A 23,055-nucleotide genomic window follows, 5' to 3' on the forward strand; every position below is an offset into this window, starting at 1 on the left:
ACCTTTTCTCCTGGTGAGCCTCGAGAATGTGGTGTTAAGACAAGTGATCAGAGTTAATGGCAAAACAACAGGCTTCCTATTTTAAAGTGAGTATGAGAAATGCATAAGCAAAATATAAACTAAGCAACAACAACAAAAAAGCTTTTGGTAGCTTTTTCATGCACTAACCTCCCACACAAACTGTCTGCATTGCTGCCTCAGAGCTCCAGAGTCCCCTGCTGGATCATGAGCTCAGGAGTTTCAGGAGTGGAGTTTCACTTGTTCTCCCTGTATCCGTGTGGGTTTCCTCCAGGTTCTCTGATTACCTCCTAGCTCTCAAAAACAGGCCGATAGGTGAATTGGCTATGCTAAATTGCCTGTAGGTTTGAATATGTGTGTGCATGGTGCCCCTGCAATGGACTGGCATCCTATTTAGTCTGCATTCCCACCTTGTGCAAAGAAGTGTTCCCGGGACAGGCTCCGGATCCACTGCAACCCTGACCAGGGTAAAGCACTTACTGAAAATGAATAAAGATAATTGAATACACTAACTTTTCCTTTTGTATACACACACAAACACACACACACAAATGTATATATATATATATATATATATATATATATATATATATATATATATATATATATATATATATATGTGTGTGTGTGTGTGTGTGTGTGTGTGTGTGTGTGTATAGATATGTAAAGGATCTATTTTGGAACTCTTTTAGAAGGAACACAGTACAGTTATCATTATATCATTAAATCAGTTATCACAGTACAGTTATACACCGATCAGCCATTATGACCACTGAAAGGTGAAGTGAATAATATTGATTATCTCGTTACAACAGCACCTGTCAAGGGATGAGATACATTAGGCAGCAAGTGACCAGTCGGTTCTCGAAGTTGATGTGTTGGAAACAGGAAAAATGGGCAAGCGTAAGGATTAGGGAGACTTTGACAAGGGCCAAACTGTGATGGCTAGATGACTGGGTCAGAGCATCTTTAAAACGACAGGTCTTGGTATGCAGTGGTTAGCACCTACCAAAAGTGGTCCAAGGAAGGACAACTGGAAAACTAGCGACAGGGTCATGGGCGCCCAAGGCTCACTGATGCGCGTGGGGAGTGAAGGCTAATCCGTTTGGTCTGATCCCACAGAAGAGCTATTGTAGCACAAATTGCTGAAAAGTTAAAGCTGGCTATGATAGAAAGGTGTCAGAACACACGGTGCATCACAGCTTGCTGCGTACGGGGCCACAGACCTGTCAGAGTGCCCATGCTGACCTCTGTCCACTGCCAAAAGTGCCTACAATGGACAGGTGAGCATCAGAACTGGACCACGGAGCAATGGAAGAAGGTGGCCTGGTCCGATAAATCACATTTTCTTTTACATCATGTGGAAGGCCGGGTGTGAGTGCATCGTTTACCTGGGGAAGAGATGGCACCAGCATGCACTATGGGAAGAACGCAAGCTGGCGGAGGCAGTGTGATGCTCTGGGCAATATTCTGCTGGGAAACTTTGGGTCCTGGCATTCATGTGGATGCTATTGTGACACATACCACCTACCTAAACATTGTTACAGACCAGGTACACCCCTTCATGGCAACGGTATTCCCTAATGGCAGTGACCTCTTTTGGCAGGCTAATGCTCCCTGCCACACTGTAAAAATTGCTCAGGAATGGTTTGAGGAACAAGACAAAGAGTTCAAGGTTTTGACTTGGCCTCCAAATTCCCCAGATCTCAAACCAATCGAACATCTGTGGGGTGTGCTGGCCATCAAGTCTGATCCATGGAGGCCCCACCTCACAACTTACAGTACTTAAAGGATCTGCTGCTAACGTCTTTGTGCCAGATACCACAGCACACCTTCAGGGATCTAGTGGAGTCCATGCCTTGACAGGTCAGGGCTGTTTTGGAAGCAAAAGGGGGACCAACACAATATTAGGCAGGTGGTCATAATGTTATGGCTGATCGGTGTATATAGTTATAGTCATTATAAACTCATTATATTTCCCCTTCATTATAGTATTTACTTTAATGTAGACAAAAGAAATCACATTCATTATATATAGTATATTTATGATAATATTAAAGCAAAGAGCAGGAGCAAAAGAACCTGTGTATTTACTGGATTTTGTAAAGGAATGCCCTGGCTGATTATTTTTATGTTTGTGTGTTTATAGATAGCTGAATAGACAGCTCGATAGACAGGTTAGAGAGTTGGCCCATTGAGTTGGGCCAAACATGTTTTTCTTTATTTGGCCACGCCCACTGCTTTAACATCCCGGAAGAAGGAAAAGGTTGTCCCGTGCAGCTTCTAGTGTATAAACATATCCGGTGTAATAGCGATATAACTTCTCGCGCCAGTGGCCGGTAAGCGTCCACTTTTTTATGATGTTTACTGAAAGACTTCCCAGAACCGACTTTGTTGCATTTTGGATATAGATGTGGAGTAAAGAGTGTGTAACTCACTGCAGAGTGTGTGAGAGTGTGTAAAGTGAAGTGACAGTTTGTGGTCTGTGTTGCTGCGTAACAGGCGCGCGGAAGCAGATGCACTTTAGTTTCATTTTGTTCTAGTTAAAATATTGAATTCAAATCTTTTAATATCTTTCCTTTATTTAATTCGTATGTTCCTTGTGCAGCAGTTTTAAAACTTTTGTGTATCGTTTATAAGATTTTCGAACAGTTATCGATTATATCTGTTTCTGTAAAAAAAAATGACATTTAAAAAATCCTACAACATGTTAAAGAAAAACTGTTTATATTAGTTTTTCTTTATAAATAACTATTTTACACACATGTTAAAGAAAAATGAAAATGAAAAATGAAAAAGTCCTGAGTTGAAAAGTTGTGAGTGTTACGACTGGAGCCCATCTGATCCTAAGCTTGCTGCTTGTTTTCATGTGCGTGTGTCTGTGTGTCTGTCTGTCTGTCTGTCTATCTATCTCTGTGTCTGTGTGTGTCTGTCTGTTTCTGTGTCTGTGTGTGTCTATCTGTCTCTGTGTCTGTGTGTCTGTCTGTCTCTGTGTCTGTCTGTGTGTGTGTGTGTGTCTGTCTGTCTCTGTGTCTGTCTGTGTGTGTGTGTGTGTGTCTGTCTGTCTCTGTGTCTGTGTGTGCCTGTCTGTCTCTGTGTCTGTGTGTCTGTCTGTCTCTGTGTCTGTCTGTGTGTCTGTGTGTGTCTGTCTGTCTCTGTGTCTGTGTGTGCCTGTCTGTCTCTGTGTCTGTGTGTCTGTCTGTCTCTGTGTCTGTCTGTCTCTGTGTGTGTGTCTGTCTGTCTATCTATCTCTGTGTCTGTCTCTGTCTGTCTCTCTGTGTCTGTGTGTGGGTGTCTGTGTCTGTCGCGGTGTCTGTCGCTGTGTCTATCTCTGTCTGTCTGTCTGTCTGTCTCTGTGTCTATCTCTGTCTGTCTGTCTCTGTCTGTCTGTCTGTCTGTCTGTCTCTGTCTCTGTGTCTGTCTCTTTGTCTGTCTGTCTCTGTGTCTGTCTGTCTCTTTGTTTGTATTTCAACATGTTTGTATGTATGACAATGTCTGTTTGTCTGTCTCTACAAGTTTTTTTCAGATCATCGGACACTCCCTGGATAAATAAACAGCACAATGTCAGAAAGAGACGAGGAGTCATTTAAATCTGTGCAACTTGATCAGCATGCAGCCGATTCCTCTAATGCAGACCCCGAGGTCCTTCAGTCCAACCCCAGTGCCCCGTCCACAACTGTCACTCAGAGCACTGGGACTGAGGAGAAGACATCCGCACCAGCATCCAGCACCATCCCCACCCCCACCCCCATCCCCACCCCCACCACCACAAATGCAGAACAGGGACAGAAGTGGGCCTCAGCCGTGAACCAGTTCAAGCTCAGGAGATTCTTTGTCCTTCGGGTAATATGCAGGATATTGTTTTTTAGTTAAAATCTCAAACTGTGCAGATTTGCAGGAGATCGGTAAAGTAAGCCTTAACGTGTATTACGTTTTTAGTAAATCCAAGTAATTTAAAATGCAAGTCAGTGTTATAATCTTGAAGACTTTAAAGTGAATATGCTGCTGGAAACATTTTCAAGAATATAACAGAAGTCTGGTTGCTTTAGTTCTACCTCTCAGTGTTAATACTTTTGCTCAATTACCAGCAGCAGAAGAAACGGCACTCCTCAGCAACATAAAGTTTAGTTCTATTTCTGTAAAAGCTCTAACCGGCTCTTCATGATAGAGCTCAAACTTATGATTTAGGATTGTGCATGGTTTTCTGCTCTACACTCCCAGTAGAATGCAGGTTGTAATGTGCTTTAGTCTCACTGCTCATTGTTATTCTTACAGTGGTAAATGCATAAATTCGCTCAGGTCTAACAGTGAAGTGATCTACCCACCCATAGTAAATATACTTAATCACATGTGTCAGGCCATACGTTCCTTCCTTTATCTTTCAAACACACACACACACACTCCTACCCACACCTAGCTACCACACTGACCTTGGAGCATTTGGTAATCAAATCCTGTTTGCCTGGCAACTAACCCGGACATCGTTCACAGCCTTAATGCAGTAACAGGACTCTCTGAAGTAACAAGACAGTCACAGATTTCACATTTAACAATGCCCAGGTTCTTGTTTAACTTATCTGATAAATGCAAAGATAAAAAAAAGCACAATTATACACAAAGAAATGTTTTGCATAAAACCCCAAAACGTTTATCAATGTTTTAGACATAAAAAATACTACATAATTATATAAGTAGGCTATAATGTCCTGTATAATGAGCTTTAATTATTTATTTAAAATATAGAATCTAAAATCCAATTAGTTATGAATGAAGTGTTAGTTAATTTGTGTTGTTTTGCTAACTTCTTTGTTGCTTCTGGGAACCCTTGTATAATGTTAAGTGTCCCATAAAAACATCATTCTTAATGCAATATTAAAAGCATTAGCAGTAACAGCTTGTCAGTGAACAGAGCTGGATGATCCAGGTTGACGCTCTCACCTCACTGACTGATGATCTTTGTTTTTGGTTATTGGTTTAGCCTGGGACTCTGGACAGCGCAATTGAGGACATCAAATCACTGGTAGACCAGACGGTGGATGGTGCTGTCCAGAGTGTTTGGCTACTGGTTGAGTATGTTCTTCCTTTGTTATTATGAATAAAACATGCAATATTAGACATCATAATATATCAGTCTACTCCATGCTGAGTATATTTGCCAATAAGGTATTGTTCTAGTTAAAAGTTTATCTACTTTATTTCTTCACAGTAAGATTGTTCAGTTGCAGTGAAGTTCCTATTTGAGAAACTGTGTTAACTGTTTTGTAAAAGACTTCCTGTTTTATTTTATTTGTGTTAACTGGAAACTCTTTTGTGAGGTTAGGTCAGTGACGCCTCTGTTGGAAAATGTACCCAAGCAAGTTACAGGGTATATAAAGTACAGGAAGTATAAAACCTTATGACTATAAACCACTGAGTGTACCTTACAGGTTGTTTTCTACTTGCAGCTGCAGATAGAACAATTTCATCATCTGTTAAACTTGTATTAGCTATGTTAACTATGTGACAAGGAGGAAGCATGTATGTAAATTGTAACCAAATCACTCTGAACACTATAGAGCCAAAGCTTCCCTTTCACCCATTAACCTTTAACAGATTTCTCCAAGTCGACACATGGACTAATGTGTCATATAACGTGGCAACATTGCAGTACTAACACACTCACAGGCAGCATTAAGGAATCCATCTTAGACAAGATCCCAAACTTCAGAGTTGCATCTGACAGTCCATTATTCCATCATGCCTTTCTGTAAATAAGGCAGATGTGCAGGAAATTATTAAAGTGAAATAAACAGACAGTAAAGCAGGGCTGCTGGGGGAAGTTTTGCTAAATGTGCAGGTGGATGTCAGCTTCAATCAGTGGACACAAGCTTTCAGGAAATTCTTGTAAGAGCTTACCACATGAAAATGAATAATATATTGCATTTTTCTCAGCCCAACAGACACACACACACACACACACACACACACACACTCACACACAAAACCAACAATTTCCTGTGACCTGCACAACTTTCTTATAAGTGCAATGAACTTATAACTCCATCTTGTACTTTAGGCAATGTTCCAGAATAAAACATATTCATATATTACATTGTGTTGCACCTGTGTTAGGGGTTTATTGAATAAGTAGTATAGTACAGTTTACATTATAATAATTATAATAATAAAATTAATAACAAGTTTGATATGGCTCAAAGTAATTTCCTCTATAACAATAAATAAAGTATTACATTAATATATGAAGAAAGAGTGGCATGTTGGCACAGAGGGTACGTCATGGCTCCAGGTTCCCTGGTTCAATCCTGAGCTCGGGTTACTGTCTGAAGTGAAGTGGAGTTTTGCATTTTCTTCCTGTGTTCACGTGGGTTTCTTTCAGGTTCACTGGTTTCTTCCCACTGTCCAAAAACATGAAGGTAGATAGCTTGGCTTTGCTAAAGGTGCAAATGACTGTGTGATTGGTGCCCTGCAATGGACTGGGGTCCCATCCAGGGTGAATTCTTTCACCTTGCACCCAGTATTCCCAGGATAGTCTCGAGATCAAACACGACCCCGTCCATGGATAAAGTGGTTACTATCTATCTGTCTTTTTCTACTCCGATTTGGTCATTAACATCTACCACCACGATCTAGCTCCACCCCATCACACGATAGCTACCAGCCAAGGAGGATGAACCAAGCTTGCACATGCTTCTTCCAAGACACTGAAGCTAGCCACTGCATCTTTTTGGGGGAAAAGGCTAACTGCCCTCTTCTACATACATACGCTCACTCTGATTGACAGGGGATTGATTTATTATGATTACATTTGTTCATTTGTCAAACAAATGGTTAAGAATCCATGTTGAGGGTTAAGAAACTTGCAAAAGGGCCCACTAGTGGATTTCTGGTTGTCCTCGGATTTAAACATTGGATTTCCTCCTGATTTTCCTATGTGGCTCATGTGATTGAAGTTCAGTATCCTTGGTGTGGAGTTTTAGAGATTCTGGAGCCAAATGTGAGACTCAGATGTGTGACTCAGATGTTCTGTTTCTCTCATTGTCTATCCAATCTGAGCTAGAAGGAGTCACTGTTGTCCTTTAGTGACAACACACACCCCAGTAAAAGGCTGAAATTGTTTTCCACTTTAAAACAGCCTTCGAAATTACTCTTTTCTTTTCTCTTCTCTGGCTCGCATACGTACCTGCAGCAGCGACGAATTGAGGCAAGAACACAGCAATACTTTGCAAGTTTTTTGTCTTCTGGTTCTGTCTTTGTTTCACAAAAAGGTCATTCACATTCAGGGCTTATGTATCAGAAGTGATTCATCTTCTGAACTCTTTTACTTTTGTGTTCAGTGTAACATCTGGGAACTAAAAATGCAAGCATACATATTTGATGAGGTTTTCCTGAAAGCACTTCATGAAATATTGAAGCTTTTAGAGTATGTACATAATTGAGAGGTTTTGTATCTTTGTCTTACCTCAAAATAACTTACTGTCAAAATACACCACCCTGACTGCAGAATTACATTTTCATGTAAACCTCTTGAGCAGTCATGTTACAATTCCCGGGGAAAACCAATGCCAGTATATATTCCTAATTTCTAAGAATCACACCATTCATTTATGTTTTTTTATTGTGATGGCATTGTTTTCAACTGTGTGTTTTAGTCAAACTTGATGTGCAGTGGCTCAGTCTTCTTTGTATCACAGTTTGAGATGGAATTACTCTGAATGCACTGAATTTATTCAGAAGTTCCCTGAAGATGTGTTCAGCAAATATATGCTCAGTAATCCCGGAAAGCTGAATAGATTGAAACACTACTCATCTGTCACAGGTTTCGTTCTCCCAGTGCTGTCACTGGCACCTTCATCCCTAATCCTTCATTCTTTAATTTAATTTCCACCAGTGGTTTTTTCACTGTCTTCATACTTTGATGAAGAATTTTGGATGTGCTGGTGAATGTAGACTAGTCACGACCATCACAATATATTACTAAAGAGAGTCCTCAAGTTTTTTTTTATTTTTTTTTTATCTTAAATATGTATTAAATATGTTTCTTTGTTCTCTAGGATCGATCACTGGAACAACGAAAAAGAGCGAGTGGCGTTGATCACAGAGAAGTCCCTCCTCATCTGCAAGTACGATTTCATCATGCTAAACTGCGAGCAGATCCAGAGAATTCCTCTTAATCTTGTTGACCGGATCACCCAGGGTCCCTTTACTTTCCCCCCTCGCTCCCTCCTCACGTGAGTACCTCCCTTAGATTGCAGTGTAGCGTTTCCTTCTTCTTTGCGCCCCATCACATTTTTATCAGTAACTCATTGTTACTATTAGTTTGAGCCTTATTGCTCAGGGTCTCATCATATTGTGACAAAACACAGGAACACACAGGCAATGAAAGACAGATAGATAACTTTCGTGAGTCTTCGTAGTTTTCATGTTTTTTAAGTCAGCACTCATACTATGTTTCTCTCAGATAGCAAGCTGTGCTCGTAGTTAGCCAGCTCTGTCTTTCAGAACAAAGAACACAAAACTTAAGATTCTGTAGGCTATCCCTTTGTGTAAGACAATTTACACTTTTACTTCTAGTCTCTCCTCCAAAGGTATAAAAAAAAATTAAGAAATGAATGCTCAAGAAAGTCCACCTTGTTTGTATTTATTACACCTGCTATTGTGTTTCACATACGCCTTCATAATCACTTTTGATGATGTGTAATGGATGTATCAGTGTAGCAGGCTTAAATAATTTAGACCCAATGGATACCAAATCTAAGGCATTCCACTCTGTGTGTAATCACCTGATACATTGTTCAGTGATCTGCTGCATGAATCTACAGTCTGGGCTAGAACGAAATCAGCTGAAATCTCAACTTTCTAATTTTTTTTTTTTTTTTCATATGACCGGAGGTGGTGCTATTGTTCTTGGTTCCATAAAAGTAAACAAGTAGAACTTGACACCAGCAGCAACGATGATGATGCATAAGCCACCAACAAGTCTAGTCCTTCTTGTTGCTAATTTGCATGCCTGGAATACCCTTAAAATATACTTCAGACATGAAGCAAGACTAGACATTTGGCCTTATGACCTTGTCCCTGGTTGGCTCAATTCCAAAATCTAATCAGTTCATCTGACAGTTCCATATAAATTCTAAACATTGAACCACTCATTCTTGAGATAGCACACTAACAGGAATCTCGGATGGATGGATACAGATGCCCTGATAACCTGAAAACATAGTGCTTCCACCACCTTGTGGCGGAGGCGTAAAATATAATCCACTTCAGTTGTTAACAGCAAATAAGACAGTGTTGATGGCAAAAATTTACCCTTATTATTATTTATTTATGATTTATTTGTTTTAAGTCCTGCTAGCCCACTGTACACCAGCTAGTCCTGGTAATAACAATAACAATATTTTCAACATCAAGTGTATAATATAGATATGGGTGTGATATCTACACATGTGTGATATGGCTACAGGGATCCAGTGTTGCTGTGATTGGCTGTTCTTGTTAGAGCGGTAAAGGTTAGGGGGTAACTGATGTAAGCATCAGATTCAGTGGTTTTGTTTTTGAACATTTCCTTCTTCATCAGAGGACTAAAGCGACAACTAGTTTGTGTATCGTAGCAGCCAGCTCTCTCCTGAATTCTCTTATTGGTTCAGAGCTTGTCATATTTGCACACTTAAGCTAGATAAGCACTATTACAGTAACGTGCTGCATGAAGCACATCTAGTCTTGTTCAAAGTACTTCTACAAACAGAAGCACAAACACCTCATTTTGCACTTTTTCTGCTCTCTGATATCTGATAAACTTCTACTCACCTTTTGTAGCTGATCCTAAAGTAAACTGGGGCTGTGTTTCTCTCTCTGTTTTCGGACTTTTGGCATGTGCAGAGGTGATTTGACGGTAACACAGTGACACAGATGTGGAAAAGGGCTTTCAGGAAACCAAAGAAATGTCCTGCTTTAGTAAACATACTTTGCTGGATTGTTCAGTAATACTTGTGTTGATTACTGTAAGCCATATGACTGGCAGAAACGGGCAGCTTCATTCAACAGTTCATGTCCCAGCAGTGAATATGGCTGTGGAAAGAATTGCTGATTTGTGCCATTGGCACTTTAGTGAGTGGTTAAAGAACATAATATTCATCACTGGTTTTATGTTACACTGTGTGTTTTCACTTACTTCACTGTAGATGGTGCACTTTATGGATGCATCAGTCACTTTATAGTGATTTAATGCGTGTTTTATAACTCAGTCACTCCCATTAGAAATGAAGCATGCTGATTTTTAAATACTCTCAATGTCACTGCTTTGATTCTGGGCTTCTTCTATTTTCCTCCATCCTCACTACAGGAATAAAACTAATGGTGTACATTAACATGAATCACATACTCTAGTGGTATTAAACGCGTCCCAGAGTGGCAGAATGGGTAGTGTTGCCTCCTCACAGCTTCAGGGTCCCCGGTTCAGTCCCGAGCTCAGGTTATTGTCTATGTGGAGATTTGCATGTTCTCCTGTTTCCTCTGGGTTCTCCGGCTTCCTCTCACCTCTCAAAAACATGCAGGTAGATGGATTGGCTAATTGGTGGGTGTGTGTGTGTATGTGTGTGCATGGTGCTCTGTGATGGACAGGTGTATTTCTGCCTCCCACCCAGTGTTCCTGGGATCCATTACACCCCTGATTAGGATAAAGCACTAAATGAAGGAGTGAAAAACCATACCAATGAGAAGCATGAAGCACGACTATATATTAAAGAAATAATTTGGCCAAAACTTCAACTTTTAAATGTATTTGACTAGTTTCTTGTTATCTGTGACTATACGACTGCGCAGATTTGTTCCGCTCTTCTTCAGCCATACCATTTAAACCATCCAGGATTGTCATATTGTCCTGTGTTTCTTATGTGTTTATTGTATATTTTTGCACTCATCTCACTGTTGTGCATTTGCATTGTATGCAGTCCTACGTAACATGCTACCATGTTGCACTATGGTCCTGAAGAAACGACATTTCACTCCAATTTATACAAGTTCTTTGGAGGAATGGCAATAAAAGCCACTTGACTTGTAAGCTAATGTCACTAAATAGCACTTACAAGCTGCATGTCTAATCCATCACATGCTAGCCTGAGACCATGTCAAGATGTTTCGTAATCTGAAATGGTTTCTGGTGCTGTGTGAGCCTCTGTTATCTGTAAAAATGAACAAAAGTATCTGCTTATAGCTATATTTAGTTGTAGTAATAGTCATCTTGAAGCCAGACTTCTTCACTTACTTCCTCAGTATCTTGATTGACATCACTTTGCACAGAGTTGATTTGATTTGTTTATTTTTATTAGGCTAGTTCTGCTGTTTTATAAAGTTGTCTATGTAGTAACTGTGTTTGACACTGTCAAACACATGACAAAATATATGCCTAAACAGTGTTTGAGGCATGTGTGTGAAGATTTAGGCATGCATTTTGTCCAGTTAAATTGGTAGCTAGAAGCTTTACTTTCGTGTTCATTGTAGAATGTCACATGACAGAACAACATTTTGAATATTTTTGCAGAGTAGCTAATGCCTCACAATTTTAGCTAATGCTAATGGTTTAGCTAATGTGAATGGATAAAAAATGTTTTTGAAAAAGGTCTAGATTGTTATATCTCTAATATGAAAATAAAAAAGCAAACTTTAGACACCAGTTATATCCCAGTGAATCTATTACAGTTGAGGTAAGAGTGAAATGGCTTAAAAAGCAAAGCATAAGTAGGCGAACGTTGTGTCTTCTCTTATTTCTGCAGGGGGATTATGTGGAAATGAATGAGGAGGGATGGTATATGGGAGAAGTGTGCAGAATACACAGCCACGCTCTAGTGCATGTGATTAGTGGCAGAAATTAATGTAAGCCTTTCATGGGAAATTTTTAAAGCAGGCTCAGGGGACGCCAACTCAAGTAAAGCTAATTCAATGAATAAAGCGTAATGCAGCGTAAAGCGCTTAGGAGAGACAGGCGATACTAGAGGGCCTTTATCTTCACACATTACATTCAATTATAAATAAAATCACCAGTGAAAACCACCCTAAAGTGCTGGAAGAAAAGCCAGCCACAAACCAGAGACAGTCACTCTTTTATCCTCTTTCCCCTCCTTCTCATCTTTAATCTCTCATATATTTCCATCTTTTCCATTTATTATTTGCTGTTTTCCTTCTCTTGGTCTCAGGCTTTTTCTTTAAAGCTATGACTTATTATATACTTCACATACTTTTAGTGCAGTGTGTCTAATACTAAGGAATCTCAGTTTGTATTACTTTGTGCTAGCGTCAGATTAAATTTGATTTGTGTATTTTTTTAAATTCTGCTATATTTGCTGATGAGCCATGTGTATTACTGAGTGTGTTTCCACTGGAGGAACTCCAGTATACCTGAACATAAAAGGTTTTTCTTCATTTTTTGCTATTTTCCCCTATAATAATGAAGACATTAACGCCATTTGAAATAGCACACATGGAATTATAGCATGGCCAAGAAACATGTGAAACAATTCATAAGTATTTAAGATTCTTAATAGTATTTGTGATGAACCGTTGCACACTCTCGGTATCTTCTCAACCAGCTTCATGAAGGAGCTTCACCAAGGAGACTTTTCTTAACTTTCCCAAATGCACAGAGCTCTTCACTGCTTCTCCTAAAGTCCTAAATGTTCTAAAAGACTACTTGTTTGTTACAAATTACAGTTTCCTTCTATGTGAAAGCTTTACATAGAATAAATACATTACCTTTATTTTACATTTGACTTAGAGAATAATTTCAACCAGAAGTCTTAAGTCTTAAAATGATCTTAAGACAGTGAAAAATATATATTCAATATAATATATGACCTTTTGACTGCTTTTGAGTGCATAGTGTACTATTAACCCATGGAGGATGCAATTAAATTTTATTTGTATAGTGCTTTTAATAATACACATTGACACAAAGCAGCTTTGCAGAACTCCGGATGTAGATTTAGATCTGTATGAGCAATCCAGAGCATAGAGTGGCCAGAAACCTTGAGAGAAACCAGACTCAGAAGGAAACGCTTTCTCTTCTGGATGACAGCGGATAGTAGGATTATAAATTGTTACTGTTCTATAAGTGTGTTGAGAGGATGTTCAGTATGAGCATATTGTGAATAAAAGCCCTGAGATGAGCACAGGACAGTCTTTATGATTACAGCAGCACTTCCTACATATAAATCTAGAGTATTCAAGGGAGGTTTATACACTGATGCAAGGGTGAGACTTCTCACTACTGTATAAGTGGGAAGTTCAGGTGAAATAAGTCATAAGTATTTCAAATTCTTATTAGTATTTGTGATGAACCGTTGCACTGTTGCTGTGTAAGTGGGAAGTTCAGATCTTTAGGCCATTTATGTGGGACTGAAGGGGAATCAGAAGTGTAGAAAGCTTCAAGGAGAAGATGGTGCACTATGGCATATCAGATCCTTTTTGCGCTTGGATGTTGCAGCCTGCGTTATCGAGAAAAAGAAGTGGAGCCATTAGTTCATGTTTAGATTTTTTTTTTTTTTTTGGCAGATGCATCATGTGAGAGTGCTGCTACACAGCAGATGCAAGTTAGGAGCCAAAAGTTTAGGGTGAACATTTTAGGTTTTGATATTGGCTGTTGTTCAACACTATAAAAATGTATAAAAACTGATGCAGTTCATTGACATGAGGATTCTGTTTACTGCAGAACGTTAGTGATTGATGTGTGACGTTCCAAGAAGTTCATAGTGCACATTTGAGACATATCTGAAGATATCCAACACTACAGCCTCTTCTAAACAGGAGTGCACGCACAAATGACAAATGCCCAAATCTTTTCTCTCTAATCTTTAAGGATGCGACTGTCAGCCAGGTCTACAATCAATACTCCAAACTCGCACAAATCACCTGTAATGATCTGTATACACCCACCTCCACATTTCACAGTAGCCAATCACTGTGACTGATAAATCCTCAGCTCTGCTCTGATAAATCATATCAGTAGTCATAACTCACTCTTATTATCCACACTGGACCATTAGCTCCCCTTAGCGATACTACAAAACACTTCCAGTTACACAGGGACAAGAACTCTTTTTGACCAAATATTTTTTAATGCTTTCATTTCATGTAATTTAAGTGTGTAACTAAGCAACTAATATATCTATTTGTTTCCTGGTCTCACTGAAAACTATATATATATATATATATATAATGTATGTATGTATGTATGTATGTCGATAGTTAGACCTGTACACCTGCCCATTTATGCAGTTATCCAATGAGCCATTCATATTTCATGTGGCAGCAGCACAAATCATGCAGATGCAGGTCAAGAGCTTCAGTTAATGTTCACATCAAACATCATAATGAAGAAGAAGTGTGATCTCTGTGACTTTAACCGTGACATGGATGTTGTTGCCAGATGGGCTGGTCTGAGTATTTCAGAAACTGCTGATCTCCGGGAAATTGCACACACAACAGTCTCTAGAGTTTACACAGAATGTTATGTAAAAACAAAAGACATCCTCTGTGCGGAAGGGCTGCAGGCTGATACACCTTATTGTTGAGAGAGATCAGAGGAGAATGACCAGATTGGCCTGAGCTGATATGAAGTCTATAGTAACTCAAATAAGCACTCTTTACAACCGTGGTGAGCAGAAAAGCATCTCAGAACACATGACATATCAAACCTTGAGGTGGATGGGCTACAACAGCAGAAGACCACATCAGGTTCTACAAGAATCTGAAGCTATCATAGGCACAGACTCACCCAAACAGTAGAAGGCTGGAAAAAGACTATGTGATTTTTTTCCCCTAATCTTCAACTGTCCTATTTGCGTGAGTCTGTGCCCATGATAGCCTCAGATCCTTGTTCGTGGCTGACAGAAGTGGAACCTGATGTTGTTTTCTGCTGTTGTAGCCCATCCACCTCAATGTTCAGTGTGTTGTGCTTTTTGAAATGCTTTTCTGCTCATTGTGGTTGTAAAGAGTGGTTATTTGAGTTACCATAGCCTTCCTGTTTCTACCTGCAGAGCTGCCGCTCACTTGATGTTTTGTGTTTTTCGCACCATTCTGTGTACACTCTAGAGATTTGCGTAAAAATCCCAGGGGATCAGCAGATTTAGAAATACTCAAACCAGCCTGTCTGGCACAAACAACCATGTCGCTAAGATGAATTTTTTTGTAGCGTGAACATTAACAGAAGCTTTTGACCTGTATCTGTACAATTTTATGCACTATGCTGCTGCCACATGAATGGCCAGGTGTTCAGGTGTTCCTAATAAAGTGGTCATGAGTGTATGTGCATATATGCTCCAAATATCTGCATTCAGTTTTAAATGTGAAGTGGCCATGGCCTAAACCTGAAAGGTTTTTTTTTTTTTCTTTAATTAAATATGAATCCACCACCAGAACCATGGTGTTATCAAGAATAAATGAATGAAAGCTGTATGTTCAAGTTAATGAACGTGGTCTTTCTTTGTCCCACAAGTTTCATGTGTGATTCACTCGCGCCCGCATGAAAGTAAAAACCTCCTGCTCATGTGCCTTTTTTTGTTATGGCTCGCAGGTTCCCAGTCTTGACACACACCTCTAATCTCAGCCAGATGCCCTGTGAACCTTTCTGGCATATAGCTCATAGTGCACCTCTTGTGTTGGTCTCTGTTTAGAACACATTATCTGTTTATTTTGAATGTATTCTTATTTAGTTAATACATACAGCCATTTTTTTTTTCAATTTCAAAGCCAACCTGAGGTGACCCTGTTCATATTTTGTGGTTCAGAGCAATGAATCATTTGTATAGCTGTGGGCCATTAAATGTTTCATTTAATGATTGACTCATTTTAAGGTAGAGTTTAATAATGAAACCGGCATGCATAGTTTTATAGGGAGTGGTGTGTGTGTGTGTGTAAGTATAAGAGAGAGAGAGAGAGAGAGAGAGAGAGAGAGAGAGTGAAGGTGAGTGTTCACTTTGTCACAGCCTACAAAGGGATGGGTGACCATGAATCATTTTCCGGCATTTTGAGAAGGAAGAATAAAAAAAAAAAAAAGAGTTAGAGAAGCTACGGTCTTGCTCCTTCTCTTCTTCTTTATTTCTTTTTAAGGCCTTGTCAAATCGTTATAAGCTTTTCCCATGACTCACAGATACTCTTGAGTGACTTCACCAAGCAAAAGAAATAACATAATGCTACAGTTCATAATGTTATTTGTTTACTGCAAAGCGCTGTGGTTGAGTGGGTCCAACGTGCCCTAGTCATTGTGTGGCTTTTGGTTTCTTCTACAGGCTTTGTTACAAATCTTTCAAGGCCTTGGAACCATTTCGATAAGCTGGAGAAACAGTTCATTGTGGTTTGGTGTGAGCCCCTTTGTTTCAAAAAAAAAAAAAAGAAAAAAAAAGAAAAAAACATTTCCTGTGCCAGTGTGATGTAGAGAGAGTTGAGTGTGGCTAAGCTGTGGGAGTTGGAGATGTGTTTTTTAAAAAGTGCTTTTCTCTCTAGCTGTCTAGACGACGTAATTACTCAGTTACACTGCACATCACTCACGTCTTTTATTCCTGCCGAGGACACCTTGTTGTGATGATTTCAAACTGTATTTGCAGCGTTCAGCAAAATGCTTTGAAAAAAAGGAGTTTATATCGTTCTTTTTTTCCTCATTTTTAAATGCAGATGAATGAGAGTATCTGTGAAATGCTTTTGAGCTCAATACTGTAGTTAACGGTAACAGGCCGTGCCGTGCCATGAATGCTGTAATATAACAATCTGTACTCCTGTCTCATTATCTCGTGTATTAGACCTTTGATCATTACATTATGATATAGCTCAGCTGTTTAAACAGTACTTATGAATGATTTATAATACGACCAAGCCCAATGACAGCTATCAACCTTCAGTCTGTACATTTAGTGACACAGTGGTGTTAAAAAAATTAGAATTTGAAATGAACCAGCCAGGTAACTTGTGTTAACATGGGGAAAAAAGACGCTGACTCAGCTTCACATATTAGCAATAAGACTAATCACCACTGACACTCCCTTAAGTAAACGGTCTGAACCGGCTACAGTGGCACCACCTTTAACCTAAAAATCTGACCTTTGCCAAGCTTCCTTATTTGGGTACAGAGAGTGTATAGGGAGTGTACAAGTACCACTTTTATTTGATTAGCTACTTTTTAATGTAGAGCAATTTCTCCTTTCTAAAAAGATGGCATTATTGTCATTAAAGGCTTAATGAGAAATTCTTGAGGAAGTTTTCTTTTTAGTCTCTGAGTTTTGCTGTTATATTCTTGTCAAATGCGTTCTAACTAAACATTTGGTTATAGCAGGGGTACTCAAACTTTTTACCAGCACGGACTCCTTTAACTGTAAAAAAAAAATCCAACAACCTCCTCAGTATAGATTTATTTTATGAATATAAACCAAAAACTCAGATATCAGCCTCATTATTTAAATGTACACAATAATATTTTGGCTTTGCACTGGAGCCATAGAGGTGTAATTCCTGAAGTTACACTCATAGAACACATTTCCATTACAATTGTAATTAGATTCAAGTTACTGTTAATTACTTGACTGCTTGTCTTTGAGTTATTGAGGGTAGGATTAAACCCATTCAACTAACAAGTCAAATGGGTTAATAACTATAAGAATTCAATAATAAATATAATAACTGATAATGGTGGGTTGGGAGTTTCCCATGACTGTAACAAAAAACATTTTTAAAAAAAAAAAACAATCACAGACCCACTGGCTTCATGAACCCTGAAGCTGTGTTTGAGAACCACAGGGTTATAGTTTCAGCCTTCAGTACCAGTGCACTCTCAGAAATAAAGGTACTAAACTGGACTTTTTCTTGCTGCTGGAGTGCTGCTATCAAGGGTACATCTTTTGTAGCTTTAATCTGTATCTTTCACCTGGAAATATGAATATAGCCTACCTTTAAAAACAATTTAAGGTCCATAATTGGAGCATGCTGATATACTTTTAAAGCTTTACTCTAAAAGGTAATTAAATATACACAATTAAAGGTACACGAGATGCATCTTCCGAGGTAAAGGATACATACTAAAGGTACAAAAGATGAACCTTTGATGGTACCACCACAACCATATTTATTTATTTCTGAGAGTGCAGTTGTACCAACTGATTACTAATTCTAAAGCACTTGAATTAGCATTAGTCCCTGACCAAGCGTACTAGCATGAAGATACAGTATGTTTTTGATGCAGACCAAAAAGCACATCTGTACGTCACTCTGGATAAGGGCGTCTGCTATATGCTGTAAATGTAAATGTAAAAGCGCAGACCCTGACCTCATATTGTCAGTTTTTACTTCACTCTTTGAGACAAACGGATTAAGATGTCAAAAACATGAGGCGTTTATTTAAATAGTGACTATATTTTATATTAAAGTATATACATTATATATTAATATATTATAGTATATATTAATATACCATATGTATATTAACTTCATATAATTTCATTTCTGAACATTTGGATGAGGCTGGATAAATAGATCTGAAGTTAATAAAAAAAAAAACCTTAGAACATAGGCAAACACAGCAGTTAGATTGTGATAGCTGTTTTGAACAGTGTTAATCTGTCTGAATGGTGTTTATGTGGGGTTGAATCGGAAGCAGTAGTCATTTCCTGTGTGACCAGCAGAGGGGGATGTTTCATACATTTCCATCTGTACCTTTCTTATCGCCCAGCTGCACACTGACCACCAGTACCCCTTTACGTACATCTACATGGTCATAGATTTGACGTCCACAGCTGCTTAACTGGCCTGATTGTCCTGATTTTTGAGAATTCTCCCAGCCATACAGTAAACTTTACTGTTCAACACAAAGTGTGAAGGAGGAGCGTAAGCAAAAGCAACAAAAGGGAAGCACAATCCCACAGTGTTGAATGCGTCGACTTCCTGATTTGGAATGGCAGGGATTAACCGTTCTTGTGTTTGGATTTGTTAAGCATTTCTTTTCAGCAAGCAGCTGCTTGTCAAACATTTCACAGTGTTGAAGTACATCTGCGTTGTGCACAGGGGTCAATGTGCTAGCAAAGGTTACAATGTAGGGAGAAAGTTCGAGTTTCACGTATATCAGAACAGATCCCATACATATACAGTTAATAGAGAATAGATAAGATTTTTTATTCAAAGGCTGTTAATGTTACAGAAATATATTAACATATTGGATAGTATTATTGCAGTATGTTGTTTGATGGCATCATTGCCTTTCATAAAGTTGTTTACAGGAAGATGACACATTAATGGATTATTTCAAAAGTACATTCAGAATAACAAGCCGTATTACAATTCTAATTTAAAATGTTAAAGAGGTGGCACGGTGGCACGGTGGCACGGCTCCAAGGTCCCCACTTCAATCCTGAGCTCGGGTTTCTGTCCTCGTGCTTTTGCATGTTCTCGCTGTGTCTGTGCGGGTTTCCTCTGGGTTCTCCGGTTTCCTCCCACCTCCCAAAGCCGTGCATGTAGGTGGATTGTCTACACAATATTGCCCCAAGGTGGAAATGAGTGTATAAAGGTGTGTGTGCCCCATCCAGGGTGTATTCCTGCCTGGAGCCTGGTGTTCCCGAGATAGACTCCGGATCCACCGCAACCCTGACTGAATGAATTAATGTTAAAGAAAAAAAAAAAGAAAAGCCACATTGCAATAAAAGCACAAATTAACCTCTGTAGTATATTTCTGAATAAGTTCTCCATTTCATTCATGCATTTGCTTTGATATATTAGAATCCCTCAGTGATGAACTTTGGTATTGTATGAAATGTCTCTCTCCTGGCACACTCTCATGAGTATATCTCTCATAATCTTTTCAATTAATGGAAGTGTCAGAGTGTGTGTTACGAACATTTGTGTGAGTGCACGTGGACTTATTTCATTGGAGAAAAAAAAGAGCAGTTTTTTTTTTTTTTTTTTTTTCCTCCTGCATGTGAACTTATATCCGCCATTCTCCATTCTGGCATTCTTTCGCCTGTCTTCCTTTCCTGGAAGATGTCCTCTTGCTACTTTTCCACACGTGCAGATGGTGGTGCGGGGCTGCTGGCTCGTGTATGGCATTCTGTAACGGCCGGGGAGTAAGCTGGCTCTGGAGCTGCGTTGAGCAATCAAGGGGATTTGTGAGCTTGGCTGTGTGAGCCAATTGCCATGACAGCTGGAGCGGGCCGCTGATATTTATCTAATGTGTTGACTTACTAGTCCTCGTCCTCACAGAGAGCACTCAACCGCTGCAGGAATTTCAAGACGGTGTCGTGAAGCTTAGTTAAAAATACGCTGGAGTATGTGGGCCCCCGTCTGTGTGAGTGAGTGTATGTCTGCTGGATGGAGGGCGATGAAATGAGCATTACTTCTGTTTTATGGCAGGAATATTTACATTTTGTCCTCTGATATATGATTTTATGAACCATCCTTTACATGCAGGGTGTCTTATGGAAGCTCATAATTCATCCATATACAGTAAAGAGTATGATTTTTCTTTTTTTTTTCTGTCCATCCCGCCAGCTTCTCCTTTTGTCTCGGTTAATCTACTAGAATAATGGAGTAGGAGAGTCAGAATGGGTGTGAGATATAAAATGTGTGTGTGTGTGTGTGTGTGTGTGTGTGTGTGTGTAGTGATCAGTGAAAGCTCAGCTTTGTACCGTAAACAGTGAGTGTGTAAGTGCACTGGCGACTGCGGCACAGCCCTCTCATGCTTGTCTCAACTGGCCCTGATAGCTTACCTGTAATCATCTGGAGATCTCTCCACACACACACACACACACACACACCCACACACACACACACACACCCACACACACACCCACACCCCTCTCATATACACACCAGAATGACATGCGGTTCAGCACAGATTACACTAGACAAACACGTTTTAAGCACATGCATGGTTCATGATTATGCAGGATGACACACACACACACACACATATTGCGTCTATGTTTCTCACATGTGCATGCACACAAAACAAACCTTGGCACCGGAAACACAAATCCCCCCATCAGGTTACACCCCTGTTTCAAATGTACACTTATTGTTTAAGGCCCTTTCTCCAAGTGCGGCCTTTGTGCCTCACCTTTTCTTCATTTTTCACGGCCAAGCTCAACAGGGTGGAGTCTCACACACACATTGTCAGCACTCTGAAAGCATAGTGTAAACAGCAGGACTGCTGCTGCTCCTATGAGGTTGTGTGTGTGTGTGTGTGTGTGTGTGTGTGTGTGTAGCCCTGGGCCATGTGTTTGCTTTAGCAGTAAATGCTCCCCCTTAAGGTGTGTTCAGGATGCTGTTGCTCTGGTCAGGCTTATGGCACACTGCACAAATGTGACACACACATACTCACACAAACACGGTGCATGCAGATCTCCTCCCAACGCAAACACACTCTCGCTGCATTTGGAAAAGCGAATCTGTCTTCATGTTTGTCTCTAAGTCCTGATTTATCGGCCGGCACAGTGCCGGCTTTCTGTGTACACTCAAAACAAAAAAGCTTGTGAATCAGTGAAGGGGAGAGAAATTAATGAACCGATCTGTTGTTAACAATAAGTGCAAACATTTTACTATAGCCCAGAGGTGAGTCAGATCCATCTGTGGCTTTTTAGATTAAGTCTCTTACAGACGTAGTATCAAAGTTTTTTTGGTTTTTTTTTTCTTTTTTCAATTTCAAAACTTTTTTAAATATGTCTCTCTGCTTGAGTCCCATAAGTTCTATATAGAGCCCTCCAACCTATTGGAGAAGGTTTCAAGTCAAACTAAGATAGTAAAACTATACGAAGAACCCTGACGACTCTTTTTTTGTTTCATTTACATATAAATGTATACTGTAAGGCCTAGAATTGTATTGAATGGCACTGCTGGTCCAGCCTGGTTCTGCACAGTTACAAAAAAAAATTGTAAATGTTATTTAAATTTAAAGCCCTTTTGGGTTGTTGAATTAGGGCTGTAAAGTAAAGCAAAAAGTTACATGTCAAATATCAAAGAATTGATTGCTGGTTTTTGTGTTTGAGTATTCGAATACAAATTTAGCTAGCAAGAATTAATCAGAATGCCTGTCCTTAGTCTTGGTTAAGCTCACATCTTCATGAGTGCAGCTCAACTACAACCAAGCTTGGTGTTATCTTCCTGTTATATTGAGAGAAAGTTTATAGTAAGTTGTTTCTTCATCCATGAACTGAAGTCATGTAACGTTATAGTGTGTAAATTGATACACTGAATGAAGACATGATGGGAGCTTGGTGTTAAGACATAATTAATGAATACAGAATGAATAAATAACATTTTTAACCAGTAAGAAAGATTTCAAAATAACGTTATTCTTCTGGAACAGTTAAGGATGATTATATTCTCAATAGCATTTTTGTTTGTAGCAAAATATCGTTCATTTCCACTTCTTGTCTTTTTTTTTTCAAAGCAGTCCTGCCTCTTGATATTCATGACACACTGTCTGTTATTACACTTAAAACTTTAAACTCAAAACCCATCGACTTACTTTATTATACTTAATTATACTTTTATTAAATTATATTTTTTGCTGTTTTTGGTTTTTTTAATATTTTAAAAATAATTTTTTAGCTTACACTAAAATGCTTTAAAACTCTTTAAAAAGTGATATAAAGTTTTTAGAAAAGGTTTATTTTCTATTAGTTAATTTATTATTTATTTAATAATAATAATAATAATAATAATAATAATAATGGGGATGAATAAATATTAATAAAATAATATATGTTAATAAAAACAATGTTAATACTGTATTTTATGTTATTTATTATAAGAAAGAGGTGTAGATTTTTCTTGTGCTATATTCTGAATTAGTACAATTGGAAAGAGATTTGGTGCCTCTCAGTGTGTCAGTGTCCTGCAGTGTATTAATGTGTGAGCTGTGTGAGCTGTGTGAGCTGTGTGTGTGTGTGTGTGTGTGTGAGTGATGTGGCTTAAGAGAGAGAAATGTCTGACAGTGAAAGCTGAGATTGATGTGGTACTTAGCTCTTATGCTCATCAGTTAAAACATGAGCACAGACTCGGGGTGGGAAA

General features: G+C 39.0%; 1 protein-coding gene across 1 annotated transcript in view; it reads left to right on the top strand.

Annotated features, from left to right (window-relative positions):
- The first annotated feature begins 2,229 nt into the window (after positions 1-2,229).
- Positions 2,230-23,055, top strand: part of tprg1 (tumor protein p63 regulated 1) — a 28,634-nt gene continuing 7,808 nt past the window's right edge. The window contains exons 1-4 of the mRNA XM_026921089.3: positions 2,230-2,357; positions 3,535-3,861; positions 4,997-5,088; positions 8,070-8,246. Of these exons, the coding sequence (XP_026776890.3) occupies positions 3,580-3,861; positions 4,997-5,088; positions 8,070-8,246 (551 nt within the window). The 5' untranslated portion in view covers positions 2,230-2,357; positions 3,535-3,579. The remainder of the gene's footprint in view (positions 2,358-3,534; positions 3,862-4,996; positions 5,089-8,069; positions 8,247-23,055) is intronic.

This window comes from Pangasianodon hypophthalmus, chromosome 2 (assembly GCF_027358585.1).
Source record: "Pangasianodon hypophthalmus isolate fPanHyp1 chromosome 2, fPanHyp1.pri, whole genome shotgun sequence".
NCBI lineage: Eukaryota > Metazoa > Chordata > Actinopteri > Siluriformes > Pangasiidae > Pangasianodon > Pangasianodon hypophthalmus.